We start from the raw sequence: 24,187 nt of genomic DNA, 5'->3' as shown, positions 1-24,187 counted from the left end.
CACCTGCCATTTCCCAAAGTACCCAAATCCCTGCATATTCACAGGAGGAAACAGGAGCACCCAGAGAAATCCCACGTGGTCCCAGGGAGAACATTGGGACTCGGCACAGACAGCACTCGTAGTCAGGATCGAATTGGAAACAGAAACTGAAAATATCAGGGAAAAAAAGATAGCTGTGGAGGTGAGGATTGCATCTGTAGGAAGAGAATCATAGTCAACATTTTAGGTCAATGCTGTCCCAGGGAGAACGAACAGGGAGAATGTATAAACTGCGCTGGTGGTCAAGATTGAACCCCGGTCTCTGGCGCTGTAAGGCAGCAACTCTGCCACTGTACTACTGTTCCGTTCACAAGAGTCGCCATATTTCAGGTGACATTTTGTACCCTTCAAGTCCAAAGGTTTTTTTAAAATGTTGGAACCTTAAATTGGCCGTAATTCCCCCTGTGCTTTTATTCTGAGGCTGTACCCTCTGATCGCAGACTCTCCCACTATGGTGGAGTTGCTGCCTCACAGCACCAGAGACCCAGGTTTGATCCTGACTACGGGTGCTATCTGTGCAGAGTTTGTATGTTCTGCCTGTGACCGTGTGGGTTTTTTTCCGGGTGCTCCGGTTTCCTCACACATCCCAAGGACGTTAAATGTTTATAGATTAATTGGCTTCTGTAGATTGTCCATAGTGTGTAGGATAGAACTAGAGTACGGGTGATCATTGGCCAGTGCGGACTCAGCCCACAATGTCTGTGCTGAACAGGATTACAAATCAGAGATAGTTCTAAATTAAATTTAAACAGTCAATTAAATCTACTTCTTTCGCCTAGTCTTTGATCATCTCATTAGCATCTGAAGTGACTTGATATCAAATATTTATAATAACATCACCATGATATGCCTTGGGCATTTTACAGTGTTAAAGACTCCATATAAAATATAATTGTAATTACTAGTTGAATTTCTTTTGTTCTGTTGAATTGAAACATAAAAAATAAACAGACCATCTGCCAGCACAGGATCCGTATCCTTCCATTCCCTGCATGTCCATATGCCTATCTAAAGCCATTAAATACCACTACGGTAGTAGACACAAAATGCTGGAGTAACTCAGCAGGACAGGCAGCATCTCTGGAGAGAAGGAGTGGGTGACCTTTCCAATCGAGGCCCTTAGGACTCGGCACAGACAGCACTCGTAGTCAGGATCGAATGGGAAACAGAAACTGAAAATATCAGGAAAGAAAAGATAGCAGTGGAGGTCAGGGTTGCATCTGTAGGAAGAGAATCATAGTCAACATTTCAGGTCAACGGAAGATCGTCAACATTAAATATTGACCACTTTCTCATAAGTTTAAAATTTTATAAGTTATATGAACAGAATTAGGCCAATCAGTCCATCATGTCTACTATACCATTCAATCATGGCTGATCTAGCTTTCCCTCTCAACCCCATTCTCCTGCCTTCTCCCAATAACCCCTGACTCCCCACCCCACCCCCCCTCTACTAATCAAGAATCTGTCAATCTGTGCCTTAAATCTGTCAATCTGTGCCATGTACCCAGTGACTTGACCTCCACATCAGTTTGTGGCAATGAATTTCACAGATTCACAACCCACTGACCAAAGAAATCCCACCTCCTTTCCAAGGTAGGTCATTTTATTCTGAGGCTATGGTCTCTGGTCTGAGACTCTCCCACTCTCTACCCTCATTCAAGATGGTTACAGGGAGAAGGCAGGAGAATGGAGTTGTTAGGGAAAAATAGATAGGCCATGATCCTATCAGAGCAGACTCGATGGGCCAAATGGCCCATTCTGCTCCTGTGTCTTATAATGATCGTATGAAGATGCCCTAGAAGCATATTTCTAGACCAAGTTGTTAGCCATTTGCTCTATCACCTACTTGCATGGCTTAATGAGTAATTTTGTTTGATAATTCTCCTTTAAGACCAATTGGAATAATTTTCTAACTGATACAAGATTTGTTTGATGTTCAGTATGGGATGGTAGGCTGAAGGCATGTCTCTCCGTGGTATTGCTTTCTTAGTGTTATTCAGCACACAAAGTATTTTTGTAGTAAACTTTGCTCTGGAATTTGATCCTTAAATGTCTCTGTGACTCGATTACTCCTTATCCTTTGAGCCACTTAATAATTCTACCCCTATCATCTCCTACCATCAGTCTTTTGATCACTTTATTTGGATCTTCTGATGTGACCTGATGTTAAATTTTCTTCATAACACCATAATGATATGCCTTGGGCATTTCCCACTGTTAATGATGTTGTACAAATGTGGGCTTAAGGGGTTTAGGTCCATTTTCTGTGCTGTACTGTTCTCTATAAAATATAATTGTTATAGCAAATTGAATGCCTTTCTTTGTAGAGTTAAGAAAATTAAAAATATAGAGTATTTCATGCCATGCCTCCTCCATCATTCTATTAGATCATAGATAACTTTTACTCTCAGCGACGCTTTCTTGCACTAATCCCGCATTCCTCATTCCCTTATAATATCTAAAAATGAATTGATCTCTGCCTTGAATATAACCCCCATCTGAGCCTCCGCAGCCCACTTAGGTAGGGAATTGCAAAGATTATGTGAGGCACAGTGGCACAGCTAATAGAGCCACTCCACTCATGTTACTCCACTTTATAAGAAAGGAAGGAGAGAGAAAACGGGGAATTATAGACCAGTTAGCCTTACATCGGTAGTGGGGAAGATGCTCGAGTCGATTATTAAAGATGTTATAGCAGCGCATTTGGAAAGCAGTGACAGGATCAGTCAATGTCAGCATGGATTTATGGAGGGGAAATCATGCTTGACTTATCTTCTGGAATTTTTTGAGGATGTAACAAGTAAAATGGATAAGGGAGAGCCAGTGGATATGATGTATCTGGACTTTTAAAAAGCCTTTGATAAGGTCCCACACAAGAGATTAGTGTGCAAAATTAGAGCACATGGTATTGGGGGTAGGGTATTGACATGGATAAAGAACTGGTTGGCAGACAGGAAACAAAGAGTAGGAATTAATGGTTCAATTTTAGAATGGCAGGCAGAGCCTAGTGGGGTGTCGCAAGGCTCGGTGCTGGGACCCCAGTTATTTACAATCTCTGAATAACTAAAAGTCTTCATCTTCTTTGTTCCCATTATGTGCCCACGATGTGGCTCTGTGTCAATCTGGTTTTCCTATCTTCTTCCAAACGCTAGGCCACAGTCTTTCTATTTTCACACATCCTGCTCACATTTTTCTGTGGTGGCGATAAACATCTTCCCGTCGCATTTCCACCTATATTTCCAAAGTTATTAATAATTGAAATTTTAAAAAGAGCCAAAACTGCCTTCTCACAGACAGCTTCCAGCCTTCTCACAGTGATGATGTCACAATGCCTCTCACAGTGCACCAATCACAATGGGCTCTCAAGCTGGCTGCCGACTGCCACAATGACATCACAACGGGACGTTGCCAGCAGTAACGAGGCTGCTACCCCTCTACCACTATCTGAAGGGGCTGCTCCTCAAGTTCTGGTTGCATTTTGGTCCCACGCCGTACTCAGCTTCATTTAAGATTTCATGCTATATTTCAAAAGTTATTCATGATTAAAGTTTTTTTTTTTTTAAAGCCAAATTAACTGCTTTTCAGTGGCAGACTCTTGCAGCACTTTCAGTGATTATGTCACAATGCCATCTCACAGACGTCCAATCACAATGGATCTCATTTACAAATGACATCACAATGGGACGTTGCCAATGGTAACGAGGTTGCTGCCACTGTTGCTGCCATGTTTTCTTGCTGTATCTCTAAACTAAACACCAGGTAGGGCAAGGCAATCAAGAGTGTCAAATACAACGGCCATTGGGAACAGTCAAGTTAGACTGTTCATGAACAAAGATTTATGTTATCTTTTAGTCATAGAGTTATAGTCTTACAGTGTGGAAACAGAACCTTCGGCCCAACGTGTCCCTCTAAACCTGTCCTATCCATATACCTGTCCAAATGTTTCTTAATCTTTTATACAATTTTCTCTCTTTGTTGTCCATTTACACTATAATCCTGTAATAGATTTCACACAGGCCATTCAGTATTTATTGTTTCTTTAGAATGGTCGAAGAACAGTTCTAAGTCATACACCTCTGATAGACACTGAGCAAACAACACAGCTCAAGCCAAACGCCATGACAGATGTCCTGTTACCATTTGACCTTTTTACAATTACAATTTATTCTTTTACAAAGGTGAAAATTGGATAGTTTATTCCATCACTATTTACAGCACAAATCCTTCTGTCCTGCAGCCAATAAATGCAATGGAAAAATCGAAGGTAGATAAACATGCTGGAGCAATGCAGCGGATGAGGCAGCATCTATGGAGTGAAGGAATAGGTGACGTTTCGGGTGGAGACCCTTCAATATGTTTGTGATTTTTGAACATGTCTAGACTAGAAGGCAGTCCTAACCTCTTATCTCCTCATTTGAGATCCTCACACTATTTTTAATCGGACTCTTCCTTGCACTAAACGCTATACTTTATCCTGTGGAAGGCTTGATTGTAATCATGTAGTCTTTCCGCTGACTGGATAGCATGCAACAAAAAAGCTTTTCATTGTATCTCGGTGCATGCGACAATAATAAACGAAACTATTCAAGAATTACAATGATGAAACCCAAATGCAGCCTTGACCCACTGCAGTTCACCGACCGCCACAACAGGTCCACGGCTGATGTCATCTCACTGGCCCTACGCTCATCTCTGGCACATCTGGATAAGAGAGACACCCAAGGCAGACTTCTATTCACAGACTACAGCTTTGTTTTTAATACTATTATCCCATCCTAGCTTCTTATCACCAAACTCGTGGAACCATCAGAAGGGGTAAACGGTAATATTTTAACAATAATACAACAGAAACAGTCCTTTCAGGTGAGGCAGAGTTTCACTTGCACCTCCTCCAACCTCATCTATTGTATCTGTTGTTCTTGATGTGAGCTCCTATACATCAGCAAGACCAAGCGCAGACTGGGCGGTCGTTTTGCTGAACACCTTAGTCATCCTACTAGTTCCACTGTTCACTCTCGTTTTCACTTCTTCCCCAGCCAACAATGGGCCATTATGGGCTTCACGCTTTCTTGGTCATTAGTTGCTGGCCCTGTTTTGTTGCTTTGTTCAGGCCTTTTCCTACCTCCAATCTCCTGGCAATGAATTCCACAGATTCACCATCCTCTGACTAAAGAAGATAGACTTTATCTTCAGTAATATTATTAATTAGTATTATCAAAATTGTTCACGAATATCTTGAAATTATTTTTTACATCCATACTTCAAATCAGTGCCAACATTATCCCACAGGTTAAATATCGCTCCACTTACTGACAGTCACCCTGTGCTCCCATTGGTCACACCACCCCGCACTCCCATTGGTCACACTGCCCCGTACTCTCATTGGCTCCCGTGGGTTTGCTACCTGATTGGTTCACATGACAGTCTGGCTGTGGGCTGATTGGTCCACTGTCACCTTCGAGGAAGCTGATTTGGTCCTGGGGTGGAGGAAGGGGATTTGGTCTTGTGGTGGAGGAAGGGGATTTGGTCCTGTGGTGGAGGACGGGGATTTGGTCCTGTGGTGGAGGCAGGGAATTTGGTCCTGTGGTGGAGGAAGGGGATTTGGTCCTGTGGTGGAGGATCGGGATTTGGTCCTGTGGTGGAGGCAGTGGATTTGGTCCTGTGGTGGAGGAAGGGGGTTTGGTCATGTGGTGGAGAAAAATAACGTCCCTGTGGCGGAGGGAGCTGGCGGGAACGGCCTGCCCCTGCATTATTTGCAGCGCGGTGGAGTTAATTTTCTTGTTGCTGGTGATGGCGGGGCGCGGGAAGAGGAAAGCGAGCGGCCGGAGCTCGGAGGTACAGGCAGCGGATGGGGAGGGGCAGGAGCTACATTGTAGCAGCAATGGTTATTGTTACAAAGTATCCCGCAACTGTTCCTGGCAGCCTTCGATGTGCCGTGGATGCGGGGAGCCGGCGAGGCCTCCCTCCGCTGGTACCGATGCCTGAGATAATGTGCAATAAAAAGCAACTGCACATGCTGGTTTATACCAGAGATAGACACAAAATGCTGGGGCAACTCCGCGGTCTTTTAACTTGGTTGAGTAGGGACAGGCCTAATCCGGTGCATTCTGCAACAAATATGCAATTTTAACATAAAATGCATAGACCCAATGTGCGGAGGCTGAGGGGAAATATAGAAAACAGAATAACTAATTATATTTTACCTTTTCTGTATCATTGCCTTGGAATATTATTTTTTTCCCCAATATCTACAAAATCTTGCTGGTTTAGAAATGACACAAGAATATGCTCAGGTCAGGAACAACGGGCCTTAAAAGTTGCTTGTATCAACAAGGGAATCAGGAAATGCAGGTGAAGGCCTACAACCCTGACTTCTGCTGCTTAAAACTATTCAGCAGATCAGTTTGTTCTGGCTTTTTCTCGCTTACAATTTATTTCCCTCTCCCTCCCCCTTCTACTTTCAGTCTGAAGAAGGGTAAAGACCCAAAACGTCACCTACTCCTTTTCTCCAGAGATGCTGCCTGACCGGCTGAGTTACTCCAGCATTTTTTGTCTACTCCAGCATCTGCAGTTCTTACCTACACTGTTCAGTTTAAGGTTTTGTTTATTATTATTTTCAAGTATACCGAGGTACAGTGAAAAGCTTTTTATATACCGAGGTACATGCTGAACAGTCGGCAAAAAGACTATACATGATTGCAAACAGGCCGTTCACAGTGTACAGATACAGGATAAAGGGAATAACGTTTCGTGCAAGATAAAATCCAGCAAAGTTCAATTAAAGACAGTTCAAAGGTTTCCAATGAGGTGGATGGGAGGTCAGGATCACTCTCTAGTTGGTGCTAAGATGGTTCAGTTGCCTGATAACAGCTGGGAAGAAACTGTCCCTGAAGAAGGCTCCTGACCAAAAATGTCATCTGGCCATTTCCCTCCAAATATGTTGTCTGACCCATAGAGTTCGTCCAGCACTTTAATCCAGGTTACAGCATCTGTGATCTCTTATGTCTGCAGGTGTTTCAATGGTTCAATGGTGCTTTGATTGTCACGTGTGCAAACGCACAGTGAAATTATTTTTTTACATACAGTCCAGTACAGTATTGCCATACCTAAGCACAATCCCCAATTAGCAAATTGTACAGAAATAGTCCACTGAGCCCCCTTGCAAGAGCCGCCATGTTTTGGCACAATTTTCTACGTCCAGTCCACGCTGTAGGTATTATGAGCGGTGCCCGTTCCAGGCAAGCCCCGGGTTGCTGCGGGCCTCCAGCCATCGCCTTCCTTGGACACATGGATGACCAGTGAACCCACGACCCTCTTCTCGCCCGTCCTCCTTTGTTCTCCGGGGGCACCTCCTGCAGTCGACCTCGAGGGTGCGGTGGTTAGGCTAGACCCCGGTTCCCTCTCCTCTCCCACCGGCCTCATTCCTCGCCCGTCACATGCTCCCGGTCTCTGGTCATGGAGGGACTAGCTTAGCGGCCTCTCCCCCCCCCTAACCTCCCCCCCCCCCAAAATTGTGAAGCCAGCCCAGCCAAAGATGTGACTACCAATAGGGATTACATAAAATAACAAACTGCTGGAGGAACTCAGCAGGTCAGGCAGCATCTGTGGATGGCAATGGGCGTGACATTTTGGGTCGCGATGAGAAGTCGTCATGGAACAGTTTTCCCCCCTGCACTGTTTTGTACCCAAGACAGTTTTTTTAACGCGTCAGTTTCCAAAGTTTTAAGTTCTTGATAGAAATCGCATTATTACCAAGTCCTGACCCGAAATGTCACTTTCGTCCCTGGATGCTGTCTGACCTGCCAAGTTCCTCCTGCACTTTGTGTTTTGCTCCATATTCCAGCATCTGTAGTCTCTTGTGTCTTCTGCAAGGCCCATTCCATCTTCTGTTTCTTCCTGGGGTAGAAACAAAGAACTGCAGATGCTGGTTTATACCAAAGTGTTGGAGTAACTCAGCGGGTCAGGCAGCATCTCTGGTGGAAAAAGACGTGTGACATTTCAGGTCGGGACCCTTCTTCAGACTAGAAGAAGGGTCACGACCCGAAACGTCACCTATGCATGTTCTCCAGGGATGCTGCCTGACCCGCTGAGTTACTCCAGCACTTTGTGTTTATCTCCTGTTTCATCCTTTTGTGGTGGCAAAGGTGCCTACAGATTGTACACATGCTTCCATTACTTATTCCTGTCTGTGACGTGAGCACTACAGTCATGGCCACGTCGAACCACTATGGCAGAAAGACTATACAAGATTACAATTGAGCCGACCACAGCATACAGATACAGGGTAAAGGGTATGGCGTTTAATGCAAAATAAAATCCGATGAAGATAGTTTGGAAGAACTGCTGTTGAAGTAAAGATTTAAAAGAGTGGAGCGATTGTAATGAATGATAGCAGATCCCCTTCTGCGACCAGCACGCTAAAGATTCGCCTAGCTTCGGTGCCATCCTGGACTATTATCAAACCAGCCTGTATAATGCAAATAGTGTTCCCTAGTTGGATCATGTACAGGCAATTCAGATCAATTTAATTTAGCATCATGTTCGGCACAAACATTGTGGGCCAAAGAGCCCGTTCCTACGCTGTACTGTTCTACGCTCTAATTCATCATTCGTACAAGTAAAACTTTAAACATAAACTTAAATGTAAACTTACACGTAAGCTTAAACTTAACGGTAATCTTAAACTAAAACTCAAACGCACAATAGATATGAGGTGCAGTGGGCTGATGGAAGTCCCCGGAGATTGGCTGAGTCCGGGTGTTATCTTTTGCTTCCAAATATATCCGAAGCCACTGCATTTTTCCCGTGTCGCCCTCAGACGAGGAATCCGGCAGAAGATGGGAAGAAAAACCGAGGGGGGGAGTCTGGCATCTCCGAAGATCTGCAACAGGAACTTCAACATCTGTACCAGCTGCCGATGCCCGAGGACTTCTACCACCTCTGGCAGTTTTGCGAGGAGCTGAATCCAGGGAATCCATGCGGTAAGTCCCAACTCCTTTGTGCCTCACCTACCCCTCATTCACAGAGAGTTGCAGGTGGAGAGCTGCCCGGCCAAGTGCTCTCCCAGAATAGTAGGGTAAGGCTCTTATGCATCTCGTTGGGTTCATCTCCTCAAACTCCAGGCAATCCAGTCTTCACGCTGCCTCGGCAAGACCGCCAGCATAATGTCTCACCCTGGTCTCTCCCCCTTCTCCCTTCTCCCATCAGGCAAGAGGTACAGAGGCGTGAGACCACAAACCAGATTCAGGGACAGTTTCTTCCCAGCTGCTTATCAGGCAAATGAACCATTTTATCACCAACTAGAGAGCGATCCCGACCTACCATCTACCTCATTAGGGACCTTCCGTTTACCTTTAATCGGACTTTACAGGATTTTATTTTGCACAAAACGTTATTCCCTTTATCCTGTATCTGTACACTGTGGATGGCTTAATTGTAATCATGTATAGTCTTTCCTCTGACTGGATAGCACACAACAAAAAAAGCTTTCCACTGTACTTTGGTAGACGTGACAATAAAACTAAACGAAATATGGATCCATTCTCTGTGATCTCTGCCCAGAATCCATTGTTATTTTCTCCAGTAGGAGTATGAAAGTGAGGGAGATGATTCTTGAGACCACGAGACATGAAGTGCTGGAGTAACTCGGAGAGTCAGGCAGCATCTCTGGAGGGCGTTTCGTGTCAGGAATTAAGAAGGTTCAGGGAAAACATTTGGATGTTCACAGACAGGAAAGGTTTAGAGGGATATGGGCCAAATGTGGTCAGGTGAGACTGGTGTAGATGTAGATGGGGCATCTTGTTCATAATGGGCAAGTTGGGCTGTAGGATCTGTTTCGACTCTCTCTGACTTGAAGCATTATCCATGTTCTCCAGAGTTGCTGCCTTAGGTCACCTATGAGTCTGAAGAAGGGCCCTGACCCGAAACATCCATGTTCTCCAGAGATGTTGCCTGCCCTAGTGTTACTCCTGCAGTTTCTATATATTTTCTGTATACCAGCATCTGCAGTTTCCTGCTTCTACCCTTTGCTTTATACCAATGTTGGCATGTCCTCGGGTGCTCCGCTTTCCTTACACATCTCAAACGAGGTTGGCAGAATAATGGGCCTCTGAGAATCGTCCATGGGTGTAGAATTTAGAGGTGCAGAATTGAATGGGGGTGGAGGGGTGCAGCATGCCGGACGGAAGCAGGCCTTTCGGTCCATCAAGTCCATGCCCTTAACAAGGAGGAGCGGCACAGTGGTGCAGCGGTAGAGTTGCTGTTTTACAGTACAGGGTACCAGAGACCCGGATTCAATCCTGACTACAGCTGCTGTCTGTACAGAGTTTGTACGTTCTCCATGTGACCGCGTGGGTTTTCTCTGAGTGCTCCAGTTTCCTCCCTCACTCCAAAGACATGCAGGTTTGCTGGTTAATTGGCTTCTGTAATTTACCAATTGTCCCTAGTGTGTAGGATAGAACTAGTGTATGGAGTGGTCGCTGGTCGGCATGGTCTTGGTGGGCCGAAGAACATATTTCCATGCCGTATCTCTAAACTAAGAAGATGTGATCATTTTTCTGAGGGAGATACAAGGAACTGCCGTTGCTGAAATCTTGAGGGAAACAAAAGGTAACTCAGGGGCTCATTGTAACATCTGTGGGTAGAATGGACGGACGACGCTTTGGCGCTGTATTTCCAAAGTAAAGGTGCTTTTACTCAAATAATCACAGCTACCAAAGTACTGGAAAGATCAAAACTGCCCAGCGGTTTGCAAACATCAATCAATCGATCATCAGATGACAACATTATCATCCTTGTCCATGTCCCCCCCCCCCCCCCCCCATGGTGACCAGCATTAACGGAAGTCCACCAAAGTCCCGTGGACACCGTGTGTCCCCGCTACACCAAGTCCATGCAAACCATCGAGCACAAATTGACGCATGGGGCATGACGGAAACAGGAGTGACCGGATTCTCCGCAGACTGATATTCCACTTTGTTCAAACTGACTTGGTGCTTGTGTTTGTTTCTATGTTTTAAACAGACGCGCTGACTTCCAGTCTTGGGCTACAGCTCGTTGGGCCCTACGATATACTAGCGGGAAAGCATAAAGTAACAACTAATGTGGAACCTAATTACTTTCTGCACTGGAGGTATTTCTACGACCCACCCGAATTTCAGACTGTCATCGCTGGAGACTATGAGACGCAGTATCATCTTGGCTATTTCAGGTAACGGGAAGACTGAAGCACAGGGGACACTTTGAGGCTGTTCAATTTTTGAGTATGGAGTCACAGAGTCATACAGAGTGGAAACGGGCCCTTCGGCCCAACTTGCCCACATAGACAAACATGCCCCATCTGCACAAGTCCCCACCTGCCTGGATTTGGCCAATATTCCTCCGTACCTATCCTATCCATGTACATGTCTGAATGTCTCTAAAATAGGTCAACAATCACCTGTACACTAGTTCCATCCTATACACTAGGAACAATTTACAGAAGTTATTTAATCTACAAACCTGCATGTCTTTTGGACGTGGGAGGAAACCGGAGCACCCAGAGGAAATGTACACCATCACAGGGAGAACGTGCAAACTCAGTGCACACAGACAGCACCTGTGGTCAGATCACTAGCGCTGTGAGGCAGTGGCTCTAACAGCTGCGTCACTGTGCCACCTGCCAGCAATCTTTGGCTTAGTTTTGTTTAATATATTATTGTCACGTGTACTGAGGTACAGTGAAAAGCTTTTTTGTTGCGTGCTATCCAGTCAGCGGAAAGACTAGAAACAATTACAATTGAGTTGTCCACAGTATTCAGATACAAGTTAAAGGGAATAACATATAGTGCAAGATAAACTCCAGTAAAATCTGATTTAAGTTAGTTTGAAAGTCTCCAATGAGGTAGATGGGTCAGGACCGCTCTCTAGTTGTTGATAGGATGGTTTAATTGGCTGATTACAGCTGGGAAGAAACTGTCCCTGAATCTGGAGGTGTGCATTTTCACACTTTTGTACCTCTAGCCTGTTGGTAGAGGGGAGAAGAGGGATGGGGGCTGGTCCTTGAGTATGCCGGTGGCAGCATGAAGTGTAGATGGAATCAATGGAAGGGAGGTTGATTTGCGTGATGGTCTGGGCTACGTTTCAAAACTCTCTGCAATTTGTTGCGGTCTTGGATGGAGCGATTCCTGAACCATACGTGGGTTGTGAGCTTGGGATCTGGTGTCCGATTCGCATTGATGAGTTGCTCTGCCGCATTTTGTAGATGGAAAACACTGCGACCAAGGTGGAGGGATTGGATGTTGAAGATGATAGTGTGTTCATGATGCCCGGGATGATGTTGGGTTGAGACTAGGTCTGCACTCCTCCAAGCTAGTGCTCAGAATTCCCTCACCCTCCGGTGTGTTGCATCTATTGCAGAGACACTCCTGACGAGCTGCCAGCGTTCGTGGCTGCGGGCGAGGCTAAGAAAGGCTGCTCATTGCTCCAGATGGGAGACAACTTGTTTTGCTCGCTCAAGTGAGTATGTTCTACTGTGGGAAGCTGAGACAGAACAGAACCTGCTTAGAGATACAGTGTACAAACAGCCCTCTGAGTCCAAGTCGACCAATGATCGCTCCGCACACCAGTTCATCCTACACCATCGGGGCAATCTACACAAACCTATTTTTTAGCTATAAGTATAGCTATAACTAAATAGACACAAAATGCTGGAGTTACTCAGAAGGTCAGGCAGGATCTCTGGAGGAAAGGAATAGGTGACGTTTCTGGTTGAGACCCTCCTTCAGACCTATTACTTTTCTCCAGAGATGCTGTCTGACCAGCTGAATTATTCCAGCGCCTTGTCTATTTTTGGTGTAAACCAGCATCTGCAGTTCCTTCCTACATTTTATAGCTCTAGCTATAGTGGCTGTAAGTTATTTATGTTGCTGAAAGCTAAAAATACAGACATGTCATATTCTTGTCATTAGAGACGGTTCTTGTCAATTTCAATGAGCCCTCGCCATAAAACTGACAGACTGTGTTCTTAGGAGACAATGCCGTCTGATTACTGCGGGGAGGTTACATAAAACAGTCTTTTCCATAAACATATTTTTCGCAAAGCAGCTTTTTTTCCATGGCTTGTCAATTTCTAAAGTAACTTATAAATGGTCCGTTACCGATATAAATCATGTCGTAGCCAGTTTGTCGAACGTAATAGAAGTAGTATGTTCCCTTTCAGTGATATTGTTGTGAAAACATGGGTTGTTTGCCATTGTGGTGTTGTAGGTTAATTGGCTTTGGTAAAGATTGTAAATTGTCCCTAGTGCTAGGATAGTGCTGGTCATCACGGATGCGGTGGGCCGAAGGGCGTGTTTCTGCACTGTATCTCTGAACTAAAGTACAGTAAGCTAAGTGTCCCTGTTGTAGCTGGAACTCCATAGAGGGATACTCTCCTGAAGAAAAACCACGGCAGGACTGACCCTGCTCCGTATGCAACCTCTGCGTATGTTGCGTTTAGATTAGCTTTAATTGTGTGCTGGCCATGTGGCCAGGTGGCTTTTATGGGAGACAGACAGGGAAGTTATAAAATTCCAGTTACATGTTTCTAAGTGTAGCTGTTGTCCCTTCGAACCCTTCACTCTTACATTGTGTAGGAAGGAACTCCAGATGCTGGTTTATACTGTAGACACAAATTGTTGGAGTAACTCAGCGGGTTAGGCAGCATCTCTGCAGAAATGGAATAGGTGACGTTTTGGCTTGGCATTCTAAAGAAAGGTTCTCACCCGAAACATCATCTATTCTTTTTCTCCAGGGATGCTGCCCGACCCGCTGAGTTACTCCAGCATTTTGTGTCTAACTCAAATTTCTTTTTTCCAGCCTACTTTTAAATAGAAGATTGAAGGAAATAAGTAATAAACGGCAGATCAGTTCGCTGAAGGAGCTGGAGACCAAACTGACGGCGATGGCAAAGAAATTGAATTATTCTCTAGAGCAAAGAACGAAAGGAATGAAAGCGAGGGATAGGAAGGTACGTTTTTGTGCTTCTGCCCAGAGGCGATTCTTGTCAATTTCAATGGCCTCCCATGGTGAAACAGACAGACTATGTTCTTTAGAGACAATGTGTCTGATTACTGCTGGGAGATCACATAGAAATTGTTTCTTTTCCCTACACTTTTTTTCCCCCAAAGCAGTTTTTTTTATCTCTGGCTTGTCAACTTCCCAAATAACATTTAAGTGGTTCTCTCAAGTTTCCGATAGAAATCACGTTATAACCAATAGCCTTTGCCACTTATTCCTCCCACCTGCTAATCAACCCTTCCTCACCTGTATCACTTGCCAAGCTTCACCCCTTGCAGAGCAGACTCGATGGGCCAAATGGTCTAAATCAGCTCCTATGTCCCATGGTCTTCGACTCCACTACTACTACAATCAGGCTGAGTAAGGGTCCAGATCTGAAAGGTCATCTGTCCATCTCCACCCCAGATGCTGCCTGACCCGCTGAGTTACTCCAGTACTTTGCATTTTGCTGAACATTCCAACACCTACAGTTCCTTGCGTCTCTCATAAATGATGTACAATTCTTGCCAGAGTCATAGAAAGATACAGCAGGGAAACAGGCCCATTGGCCCACCGAGTGTGGTCTGACCATCAACCCCCCACCCTCTTCCATTTACACTGACCCCTCATTAATCCCATTTCCTATTCTCTCCAATTTCTCTTCAGCCAGTAAACAGCCTGTTACTCTGCTTGTTACAAAGGCAAAGTAATAGGCTCTGTAACTCTGCCTTTATTACAGATAACAATGTTCCATTGAAGAAAATAAAGATTCACAGTATAGGAAGGAACCAACATATTGGCATGGGTAGAAGAATGGTTAACTAACAGGAAACAGAGTAGACATAATCGACTCTTCTCTGGTTGGCAAGTTTGATTGAATTGATTGAACGATGGAGCCAGGCCATTTGGCCCATCGAGTCCATACTGACCATTGATTACCTGTTCGCACTAGTTTTGTGTTATCCCACTTTGTCATCCATTCCCTATACACTTGGGGCAATTAACCTACAAGCCCACGCATCTTTGCCATGGGGTGGGTGGAAACTAGAGCACCCAGAGAAAGCCCACGCAGTCACAGGGACAACACGCAAACTCCACACAGACAGCACCCAAGTTCAGGATTGAACCTAGGTCTCTGGTATTGAGGCAGCAATTCTACTGCTACGTCACTGTGTCGTTCTACCAAACACCTACTCTCCACCCCCCTACTTCTGTGCCTTCTTTTCCAGCTACTTTCTCAATGACCACCTGTTGCAACAAGTGGTGAGTGAGTTCAATCTACACTTCATGCTGCCTCGGCAAGGCCACCAGCATAATCACGGACAGGTCTCGCCCGGGGCACTCCTTCTTCTCCCCTCTACCATCAGGCAAGAAGTGTGAAAATGCACACCTCCAGATTCAGGGACAGTTTCTTCCCAGCTGTTATCAGGCAACTGTGACCGTGTGGGTTTTCCCTGGGTGCTCCGGTTTCCTCCCACACTCCAAAGACGTGCAGGTTTGTAGGTTCATTGGCTTTAATAAAATTGTAAATTGTCTCTAGAGTGTAGGATAGTGTTAGTGTATGGGGTGATCATTGATCGGCACGGGCTTGGAGGGCCGAAGGGCCTGTTTCTATGCTGTATCTAAAGTCTAAAAAAATAAAGTCCTAGCTCACCCAACCTCTCCCTATTGCCCAGCCCCTCGAGTCATGGCAACATCCTCGTTAATCTTCTCTGCACTTTTCCAGCTTGTGTGGATGAACAATTAAGCCTCTGGCCAAATGTTGCTGTTTTGTTTCTGAATGCGGAGTTATTTATATAGTTATAGCGCAGTCATTTCTGCCTTTATTTCCAGGTTTCCACAAAAACATTCCATGGTGCAGGTTTGGTTGTTCCAATAGATAAAAGTGGCGTGGGTTACAGAGAACTTCCCGAGACTGACGGTGCGTTTTGATACGTTATTTACCTCTTCATAGAATCATAGTCATTGAGTCATACAGCATGGAAACAGTCCCATCGGCCCAAATTGCCCACGCCAACCAACATGTCCCATCTACACTAGTCCCACCTGCCCGCGTTTGGCCCATATCCCTCTAAACTTGCCCTATCCACATATCTGGCTAAATGTCTCATAAACATTATGATAGTATCTGCCTCAACTATCTCCTCTGGCAGCTCATTCCATACATCCACCACCCTTTCTGTAAAAAGCTATCCCTCGGGTTCCTATTAAATCTGTTCCCCTTCACCTTAAACCAGGGGTTCCCAACCTTTTTCGTCCCGTTCGCCCCTGGCAACTTTAATAGCACATAACAATGTTATTTCACTTATTTATGAACAACTAATAATGAACAGATACCAGTATACCAGAACCAAACAAAGTCAGTCAATGAGAAAAAATATGTACAAATCCAGAATCAACAAATTTACCCCCTGAGTCGGCATAATTTACCCCCTGAGTCGGCATAATTTACCCCCTGGGGGTAGATTTACCCCAGGTTGGAAACCCTTGCCTTAAACCTATGTCTTGTTCTCAATTCCCCTGATCGACATTTATCTGATTTATTCCTCTTGTGATTTTGTGCACTTCAATAAGATCACCGATCACCTCCTCATCCTCAGGCGTATCAAGGTATAGAGTCCGAGGGTGATCAACCTCTCCCTATAGCTCAGGCCCTCGAGTTCATTTTGTGAGTCAATCTCTATTTTAAAAAAACTCTATGACATTAGGGTCATAGAGTTGTAGAGTACAGAACATTACTTTTACTTTAGACTTTAGAAATACAGCGTGGAAACAGGCTCTTCGGCCCACCCAGTCAAGCGCCGACCAGCTAACCCCCTACACTAGCACTATCCTGCACACTGGGTACAATTTACAATTTTACCAAATCTAATACACCTGCATGTCTTTGGAGAGTGGGAGGAAACCGGTGCACCCCGGAGAAAATCCACGTGGTCACGGGGAGAACGTGTACATTCTGTACAGACAACACCCGTGGTCAGGATCGAACCCAGGTCCCTGGAGCTACGGTATATGGCAGCAACTCTACCGCTGTGCCACAGTGCCCTTTGGTCCACTGCGTCTATGCTAACCTCTTTATCCATCTACATTAATCCTATTTGCCTACACTTAGGTATTCATTTCTGCCCTGCCTATTTACTGCTTAAATGTCTCTGAAATGTCATGACTGTGTCTGATTCCACCACTTTCTGTGATAGTGTGTTTCAGATATCAATCAGAACTTAAATGTTTAAAAGCGGCAGAGACTCGGGTTTGATTCTGACCTTGGGTGCTGTCAGCATGGAGTTTGCACGTTCTGCCTGTGACCACGTGGGTTTCCTCTGGGTGCTCTGATTTTCTCACACATCCCACTTACGTTTGCAGGTTAATTGGCCTCTGTAAATTGCCCCAAGTGTGCAGGGAGTGGATGCAAAAGGGGGATAACATAGAATTAGTGTGACCGGAGAATCGATGGTCAGCCTGGACTTGGTGGGCCGAAGGGTCTGTTTCCATGCTGTGTCCCTTTTTGTAAAAAACTTGGCCTCGGGTTCGGCATGAACATTGCGAGCCGAGGGCTTGTTCCTGTGCTGTACTGATCGGTGATAATGTGTGTAGAAATAACCATCATTTCTTTCTCTCCAAAACAAAAAAGGAAGTCTTAAAAAGATCTGCAAAGCAATCGTAGAAGCCCCAAGTGATGAAGCCCGGATCAAAGCTTTTGCCCCGATCCAAGAGATGATAACCTATGTTCAATTTGCAAACGATGAATGTGACTACGGCATGGGATATGAACTTGGGATCGACCTCTTCTGTTATGGATCGCACGTGAGTAGATGACTGACCTTCAGCACAGCTTCTAATATGAGTGGGTACCAGATCTATCAATGAAGTACGGTTAACTAAAGTTGTCTTGAAAAGTAAGTGCTGGTTAGGTCAGTGTAGTGCGTACCTCTCGAATAAATGAATAAAGAGTTAACATATGAGGGGTTAATGGCTCTGGGTCTGCACTCGCTGGAGAAAGTCCTGGATAGAGTTGAGGTGGAGAGGTAGAGAGGATGTATTCCCCGTAGTAGGAGTCTAGGACCAGAGGGACAGCCTCAGAATAAAAGGACGTACCTTTAGATTGGAGATGAGGAGGGATTTCTTTAGCAGAGGGTGGTGAATCTGGAATTCATTGCCACAGATGGCCGTGGAGGAGGCCAAGTCATTGGGTATTTTTCAAGCGTAGATTGACAGATTATTGATTAGTAAGGGTGTTCACACTAGTTCTATAGGGAACCCGCACTAGTTCTATAGGGTGTTCACACTAGTTCCATAGGGAATTTACATTAGTTCTATAGGCACACACTAGGAACAATTTACAGAAGGCAATTAACCTACAAATCTGTTTGTCTTTGGAATGTGGGAGGAAACCGGAGCACCTGGAGAAAACCCACACTGTCACAGGGAGAATGTACAAACACCGCAGACAGCACACCTCTGAAGAAGGGTTTCGGCCCGAAACGTTGCCTATTTCCTTTGCTCCATAGATGCTGCTGCACCCGCTGAGTTTCTCCAGCACTTTTGTCTACCTAGTCAGAATCTAACGTGGGTCGCTGGTGCTGTGAGGCAACTGCTCTACCATTGTGCCACTCAGATTGACTTATGATGAGATTCCACCGACTGTCCAGCACACTTTTTTTACTAGTCCTACCATGGCCTTTTATGATTCCCACATTATCATCAACTTGCACTAGATTCTATCACTTATCTACTCACTGGGGATTATTAAGTCAGTTAATCTATCAATTTCTTTTTTTTCCCCAAAATTTAATTTAACCTTATAGATGTAGGCTGGTAGAGCCGCTGCCTCACAATGGCAGAGACCTGGGTTCGATCCTGACCTTGGGTGCTGTCAGTGTAGAGTTTGCACGTTCTCCCTCTGAACGCGTGGCTCCAAGTTGCCAGCCACATCCCAAAAACGTGTGGGTTTGTAGGTCAATTGGCCTCTGTAAATTGTCATTAACGTGCAGGGAGTGCATGCGAAGTAGGATAGCAGAGAACGGGTATGAGCGGATGGCCGATGGTTGGCGTGGACTCGATGGGCCAAAGGGACTGTTTCCATGCTGTATTTCCAAATTAATTTAAACTAAACCAAGTGACCTGCAGCAGCATTGACTTGTTAGGTTTAAATTATTTCACGAAGACACATTCTTCTCTTTACAGTATTTCCACAAGGTGGTGCGGCAACTGTTACCTCTAGCCTACAAGCTCTTAAAGAGTCACCTCTTTGCAGAGATTGTTGAAGCTCACATAGCCAAGAGAAAATGGGACGATTTGGACCAACTTAAAGGTTGAAGCTGTGATGAAAGGATTGTGACAACACAGCATTGAATCTACATGTTTACTACATAGTTACTAGCATTTTCAATTTGGATTGTATTATTTTGAAGAATGAGTGTTTTGTTTTTTACAATAAAGATTCATTGGTGCTTTAATAATGCTTGTTTTAAAAAAAATAATGATATTGACATCCATTTGAATCTGACACAGTGCTGGAGGAATGCAGCGGGTCAGGCTGCATCTCTGGAGAACATGGATAGATGATGTTCCAGTTAGGAGGGTCCAGACTCGAAACATCACCTATCCATGTTCTCCAGAGATGCTGCCTAACCTGCTGAATTACTCCAGCGCTGTGTCTGTTTTTGTAAACCAGCATCTGCAGTTCCCTGTATCTCAATCTAAAGTTGGGTCATCTGAAGACCATCGGGTTATCTGGGTTTGGCTTGTTTCCAGGCACTCGGGTCTATCCAAATTACAACATTTAAAAGACATTTGGACTAGAATCTTTAGCAAAACATAAAGAGGTGGAGTAACTCAGGGGTCAGGCAGCATCTGTGGAGGGAATGGATAGGTGACGTTTTAGGTTGGGACCCTTCAACAACTCAAAACTTGGCTTGTCCGTTCCCTCCACAGTTGCTGCCTGACCCGCTGAGTTCCTCCAGCACTTCATGTTTTACTCAAGAGAATTTGGGGAATACAAGTGCGGCACATTGGTGCAGTGGTAGAGACTCGGGTTCAATCCTGACCACAGGTGTTGTCCGTACAGTCAGGGCCTGCCTTAAGCCGATTTGACCGATTGCCCCCAATTGGGCCCCGCGCCTAATGGAGGCCCCGCACTAATGTTCCGTATTTCGTACGGAAATACGAATTCTCTTTGTTAAATAAAGATTTTTTTTTAAATTTGCCATCCGGATTTTTTTTTTAAACGAAGATGTATAACAACCGCTGCACGGCCATCAGACACAAACGATTTGTTAACTAGTACTGTTAGCACTTCTTAACATGAAGTAGTTAACAAGATGTTATATCAATCTGCATCCATCCACATTCCTCAGTAAATGTTATTGTGTTTTGAATGAGTATTAATGACGCCATGTTCCTTTGAATAAAATTCACGCGGCGTCAATAATACTTGTTTAAAACACAATTACATTTACTGAGGAATGTAGATCGATGACACATTGAGAATTTCTTTAAACTCACCATCATGAGTGAGGGCCCCGGACCGCGAGAACGGGCTTCTTCCTGGTGTGCAGGTTAGTCATTCACCTACCGACCCACGTTGTGTCTCTCTGTGTTTTGCTCTCTCCCTCTCTCTCCCTCTCCCGCTCCCCGTCTCGTCTCTCTCTAGCTCTCTCACCCTGTTGTCTCAGCATTCCCGGAATCATTGACGTTTAGCGGTTGACAAAAATGTTCGGGAAACCCAGCGGGTGAGGCAGCCGCCTTGCCCGCTGAGTTCCTCCAGCACTCTGTGTTTTTTGTTTGGCTCGGAAGTCAGCGGCTCTGGGGAGAGGGTTGCGTTTCTGGTCGAGACCCTTCTTCAGACAATCACAAGTACTCTCACCGACGAGAGTTCAATTCAGTCTGAAGAAGGGTCTTCTCTCCAGTCGCTGCGCTACCTGGCCTGCTGAGTTACTCCAGCTTTATGTCTATCTTCAATTTCAGAGAAATGCAATTTCTCACGGGGGGCTTATAACGTCTCTAAACCCCACTGGGACCCTCTGAACACCTCTAAACCCTCTCTATTCCCCCCTATTTCCCTCTACAACACTTCTGAACCCATCTGAAGTCCTCTAAACATCTCTAAACTGTTTAAACTAGGAGGCTACAAGGTGACGTATAGGCTGGGTGAGTGGGCAAATGCATGGCAGATGCAGTATAATGTGGATAAATGTGAGGTTACCCACTTTGGTGAAAAAACAGGAAAGTATATTATCTGAATGGTGGCCGATTAGGAAAAGGAGTTGGAGGAATTGAGTGAAATCCAGGTTAGCCGGGAAGTGGTGTTGGGTAAATTGAATGGATTAAAGGCCGATAAATCCCCAGGGCCAGATAGGCTGCATCCCAGAGTACTTAAGGAAGTAGCTCCAGAAATAGTGGATGCATTAGTAATAATCTTTCAAAACTCTTTAGATTCTGGAGTAGTTCCTGAGGATTGGCGGGTAGCAAACGTAACCCCACTTTTTAAGAAGGGAGGGAGAGAGAAAACGGGGAATTACAGACCAGTTAGTCTAACATCGGTAGTGGGGAAACTGCTAGAGTCAGTTATTAAAGATGGGATAGCAGCACATTTGGAAAGTGGTGAAATCATTGGACAAAGTCAGCATGGATTTACAAAAGGTAAATCATGTCTGACGAATCTTATAGAATTCTTCGAGGATGTAACTAGTAGCGTGGATAGGGGAGAACCAGTGGATGTGGTGTATCTGGACTTCCAGAAGGCTTTCGACAAGGTCCCACATAAGAGATTAGTATACAAACTTAAAGCACACGGCATTGGGGATTCAGTATTGATGTGGATAGAGAACTGGCTGGCAAACAGGAAGCAAAGAGTAGGAGTAAACGGGTCCTTTTCACAATGGCAGGCAGTGACTAGTGGGGTACCGCAAGGCTCAGTGCTGGGACCCCAGCTATTTACAATATATATTAATGATCTGGATGAGGGAATTGAAGGCAATATCTCCAAGTTTGCGGATGACACTAAGCTGGGGGGCAGTGTTAGCTGTGAGGAGGATGCTAGGAGACTGCAAGGTGACTTGGATAGGCTGGGTGAGTGGGCAAATGTTTGGCAGATGCAGTATAATGTGGATAAATGTGAGGTTATCCATTTTGGTGGCAAAAACAGGAAAGCAGACTATTATCTAAATGGTGGCAGACTAGGAAAAGGGGAGATGCAGCGAGACCTGGGTGTCATGGTACACCAGTCATTGAAAGTGGGCATGCAGGTGCAGCAGGCAGTGAAGAAAGCGAATGGTATGTTAGCTTTCATAGCATAAGGATTTGAGTATAGGAGCAGGGAGGTTCTACTGCAGTTGTACAGGGTCTTGGTGAGACCACACCTGGAGTATTGCATACAGTTTTGGTCTCCAAATCTGAGGAAGGACATTATTGCCATAGAGGGAGTGCAGAGAATGTTCACCAGACTGATTCCTGGGATGTCAGGACTGTCTTATGAAGAAAGACTGGATAGACTTGGTTTATACTCTCTAGAATTTAGGAGATTGAGAGGGGATCTTATAGAAACTTACAAAATTCTTAAGGGGTTGGACAGGCTAGATGCAGGAAGATTGCTCCCGATGTTGGGGAAGTCCAGGACAAGGGGTCACAGCTTAAGGATAAGGGGGAAATCCTTTAAAACCGAGATGAGAAGAACTTTTTTCACACAGAGAGTGGTGAATCTCTGGAACTCTCTGCCACAGAGGGTAGTCGAGGCCAGTTCATTGGCTATATTTAAGAGGGAGTTAGATGTGGCCCTTGTGACTAAGGGGATCAGAGTATGGAGAGAAGGCAGGTACGGGATACTGAGTTGGATGATCAGCCATGATCATATTGAATGGCGGTGCAGGCTCGAAGGGCCGAATGGCCTACTCCTGCACCTAATTTCTATGTTTCTATGTTTCTATGTCATGGTACACCAGTCATTGAAAGTAGGCACGCAGGTGCAGAAGGCCGTGAAGAAAGCGAATGGTATGTTAGCATTCATAGCAAAATGATTTGAGTATAGGAGCAGGGAGGTTCTACTGCAGTTGTACAGGGTCTTGGTGAGACCACACCAGGAGTATTGCGTACAGTTTTGGGCTCCTAATCTGAGGAAAGACATTCTTGCCATAGAGTGAGTACAGAGAAGGTTCACCAGACTGATTCCTGGGATGTCAGGACTTTCATATGAAGAAAGACTGGATAGACTCGGCTTGCACTTGCTAAAATTTAGAAGATTGAGGGGGGATCTTATAGAAACGCACAAAATTCTTAAGGAGTTGGACAGATGCAGGAAGATTGTTCCCGATGTTGGGGAAGTCCAGAACAAGGGGTCACAGTTTAAGGATAAAGGGGAAATCTTTTAGGACTGAGATGAGAAAAACATTTTTTACACAGAGAGTGGTGAATCTCTGGAATTCTCTGGCACAGAATGTAGTTGAGGCCAGTTCGTTGGCTATATTTAAGAGGGAGTTAGATGTGGCCCTTGTGGCTAAAGGAATCAGGGGGTATGGAGAGAAAGCAGGTTCAGGACACTGAGTTGGATGATCAGCCATGATCACATTGAATGGCTGTGCACGCTCAAAGGGCCGAATGGCCTACTCCTGCACCTTGTTTCTATGTTTCTATGACTGCATCCAACTGCTGTCTGGTTCGTTGATCGGTTTGCTAGATATGAACTGTTTTGGGAGAGAAAAATGCTCACGGCAGACCAAACGTGTTAAACAGAAATTGGTCAGATATTGAGCTTTACACAGTAAGAAATCATGTGAAATAATCATTGAATTTTAAATGAATGTACCTGCATGTTATACTGTTTAGTTTGGAGATACAACCAGATAGTCTACTGAGTTCGCACCGACCAGCGATTTTTGTTACAGATTTGACAATTTTATTTGGCAGCCAATCAATCGCTGTCTCTAAGGGGGTTGCATCCAATCACCAACCAGCTTGCTTTAAAATTCCCGTCCAATCAACAAATAGGTCTCTTCCCGTCCAATCAGCCGCTGTCTCCAAGGGCATTGTGTCCAATCACATAATGCAGTTTAATGGTAATTAGCAGCTACGGTAAAGGTTGAAAGCCAGCGGAGCCAAAGATCTTATAGCGGATCTTTGAGCGGAGCTACTGACA

At 45.0% G+C, this 24,187-nt stretch overlaps 1 protein-coding gene across 1 annotated transcript; it reads left to right on the top strand.

The window, feature by feature from the left end:
* The first annotated feature begins 5,743 nt into the window (after positions 1-5,743).
* LOC116971269 (histone PARylation factor 1) lies at positions 5,744-19,514 on the top strand. The gene is made up of 8 exons (XM_033018300.1): positions 5,744-5,877; positions 8,861-9,023; positions 11,065-11,251; positions 12,439-12,537; positions 13,879-14,029; positions 15,892-15,979; positions 17,690-17,862; positions 19,243-19,514. Exons 1-8 carry the CDS (start codon positions 5,833-5,835, stop codon positions 19,372-19,374), a joined length of 1,038 nt encoding a protein of 345 aa, XP_032874191.1. The 5' UTR covers positions 5,744-5,832; the 3' UTR covers positions 19,375-19,514.
* Positions 19,515-24,187: the final 4,673 nt, after the last annotated feature.

The sequence above is a fragment of the Amblyraja radiata genome, chromosome 3, assembly GCF_010909765.2.
Source record: "Amblyraja radiata isolate CabotCenter1 chromosome 3, sAmbRad1.1.pri, whole genome shotgun sequence".
NCBI classification, from domain to species: domain Eukaryota; kingdom Metazoa; phylum Chordata; class Chondrichthyes; order Rajiformes; family Rajidae; genus Amblyraja; species Amblyraja radiata.
Note: the sequence above shows the minus strand (reverse complement) of the source record. Positions and strands in the feature narration are given on the sequence as shown.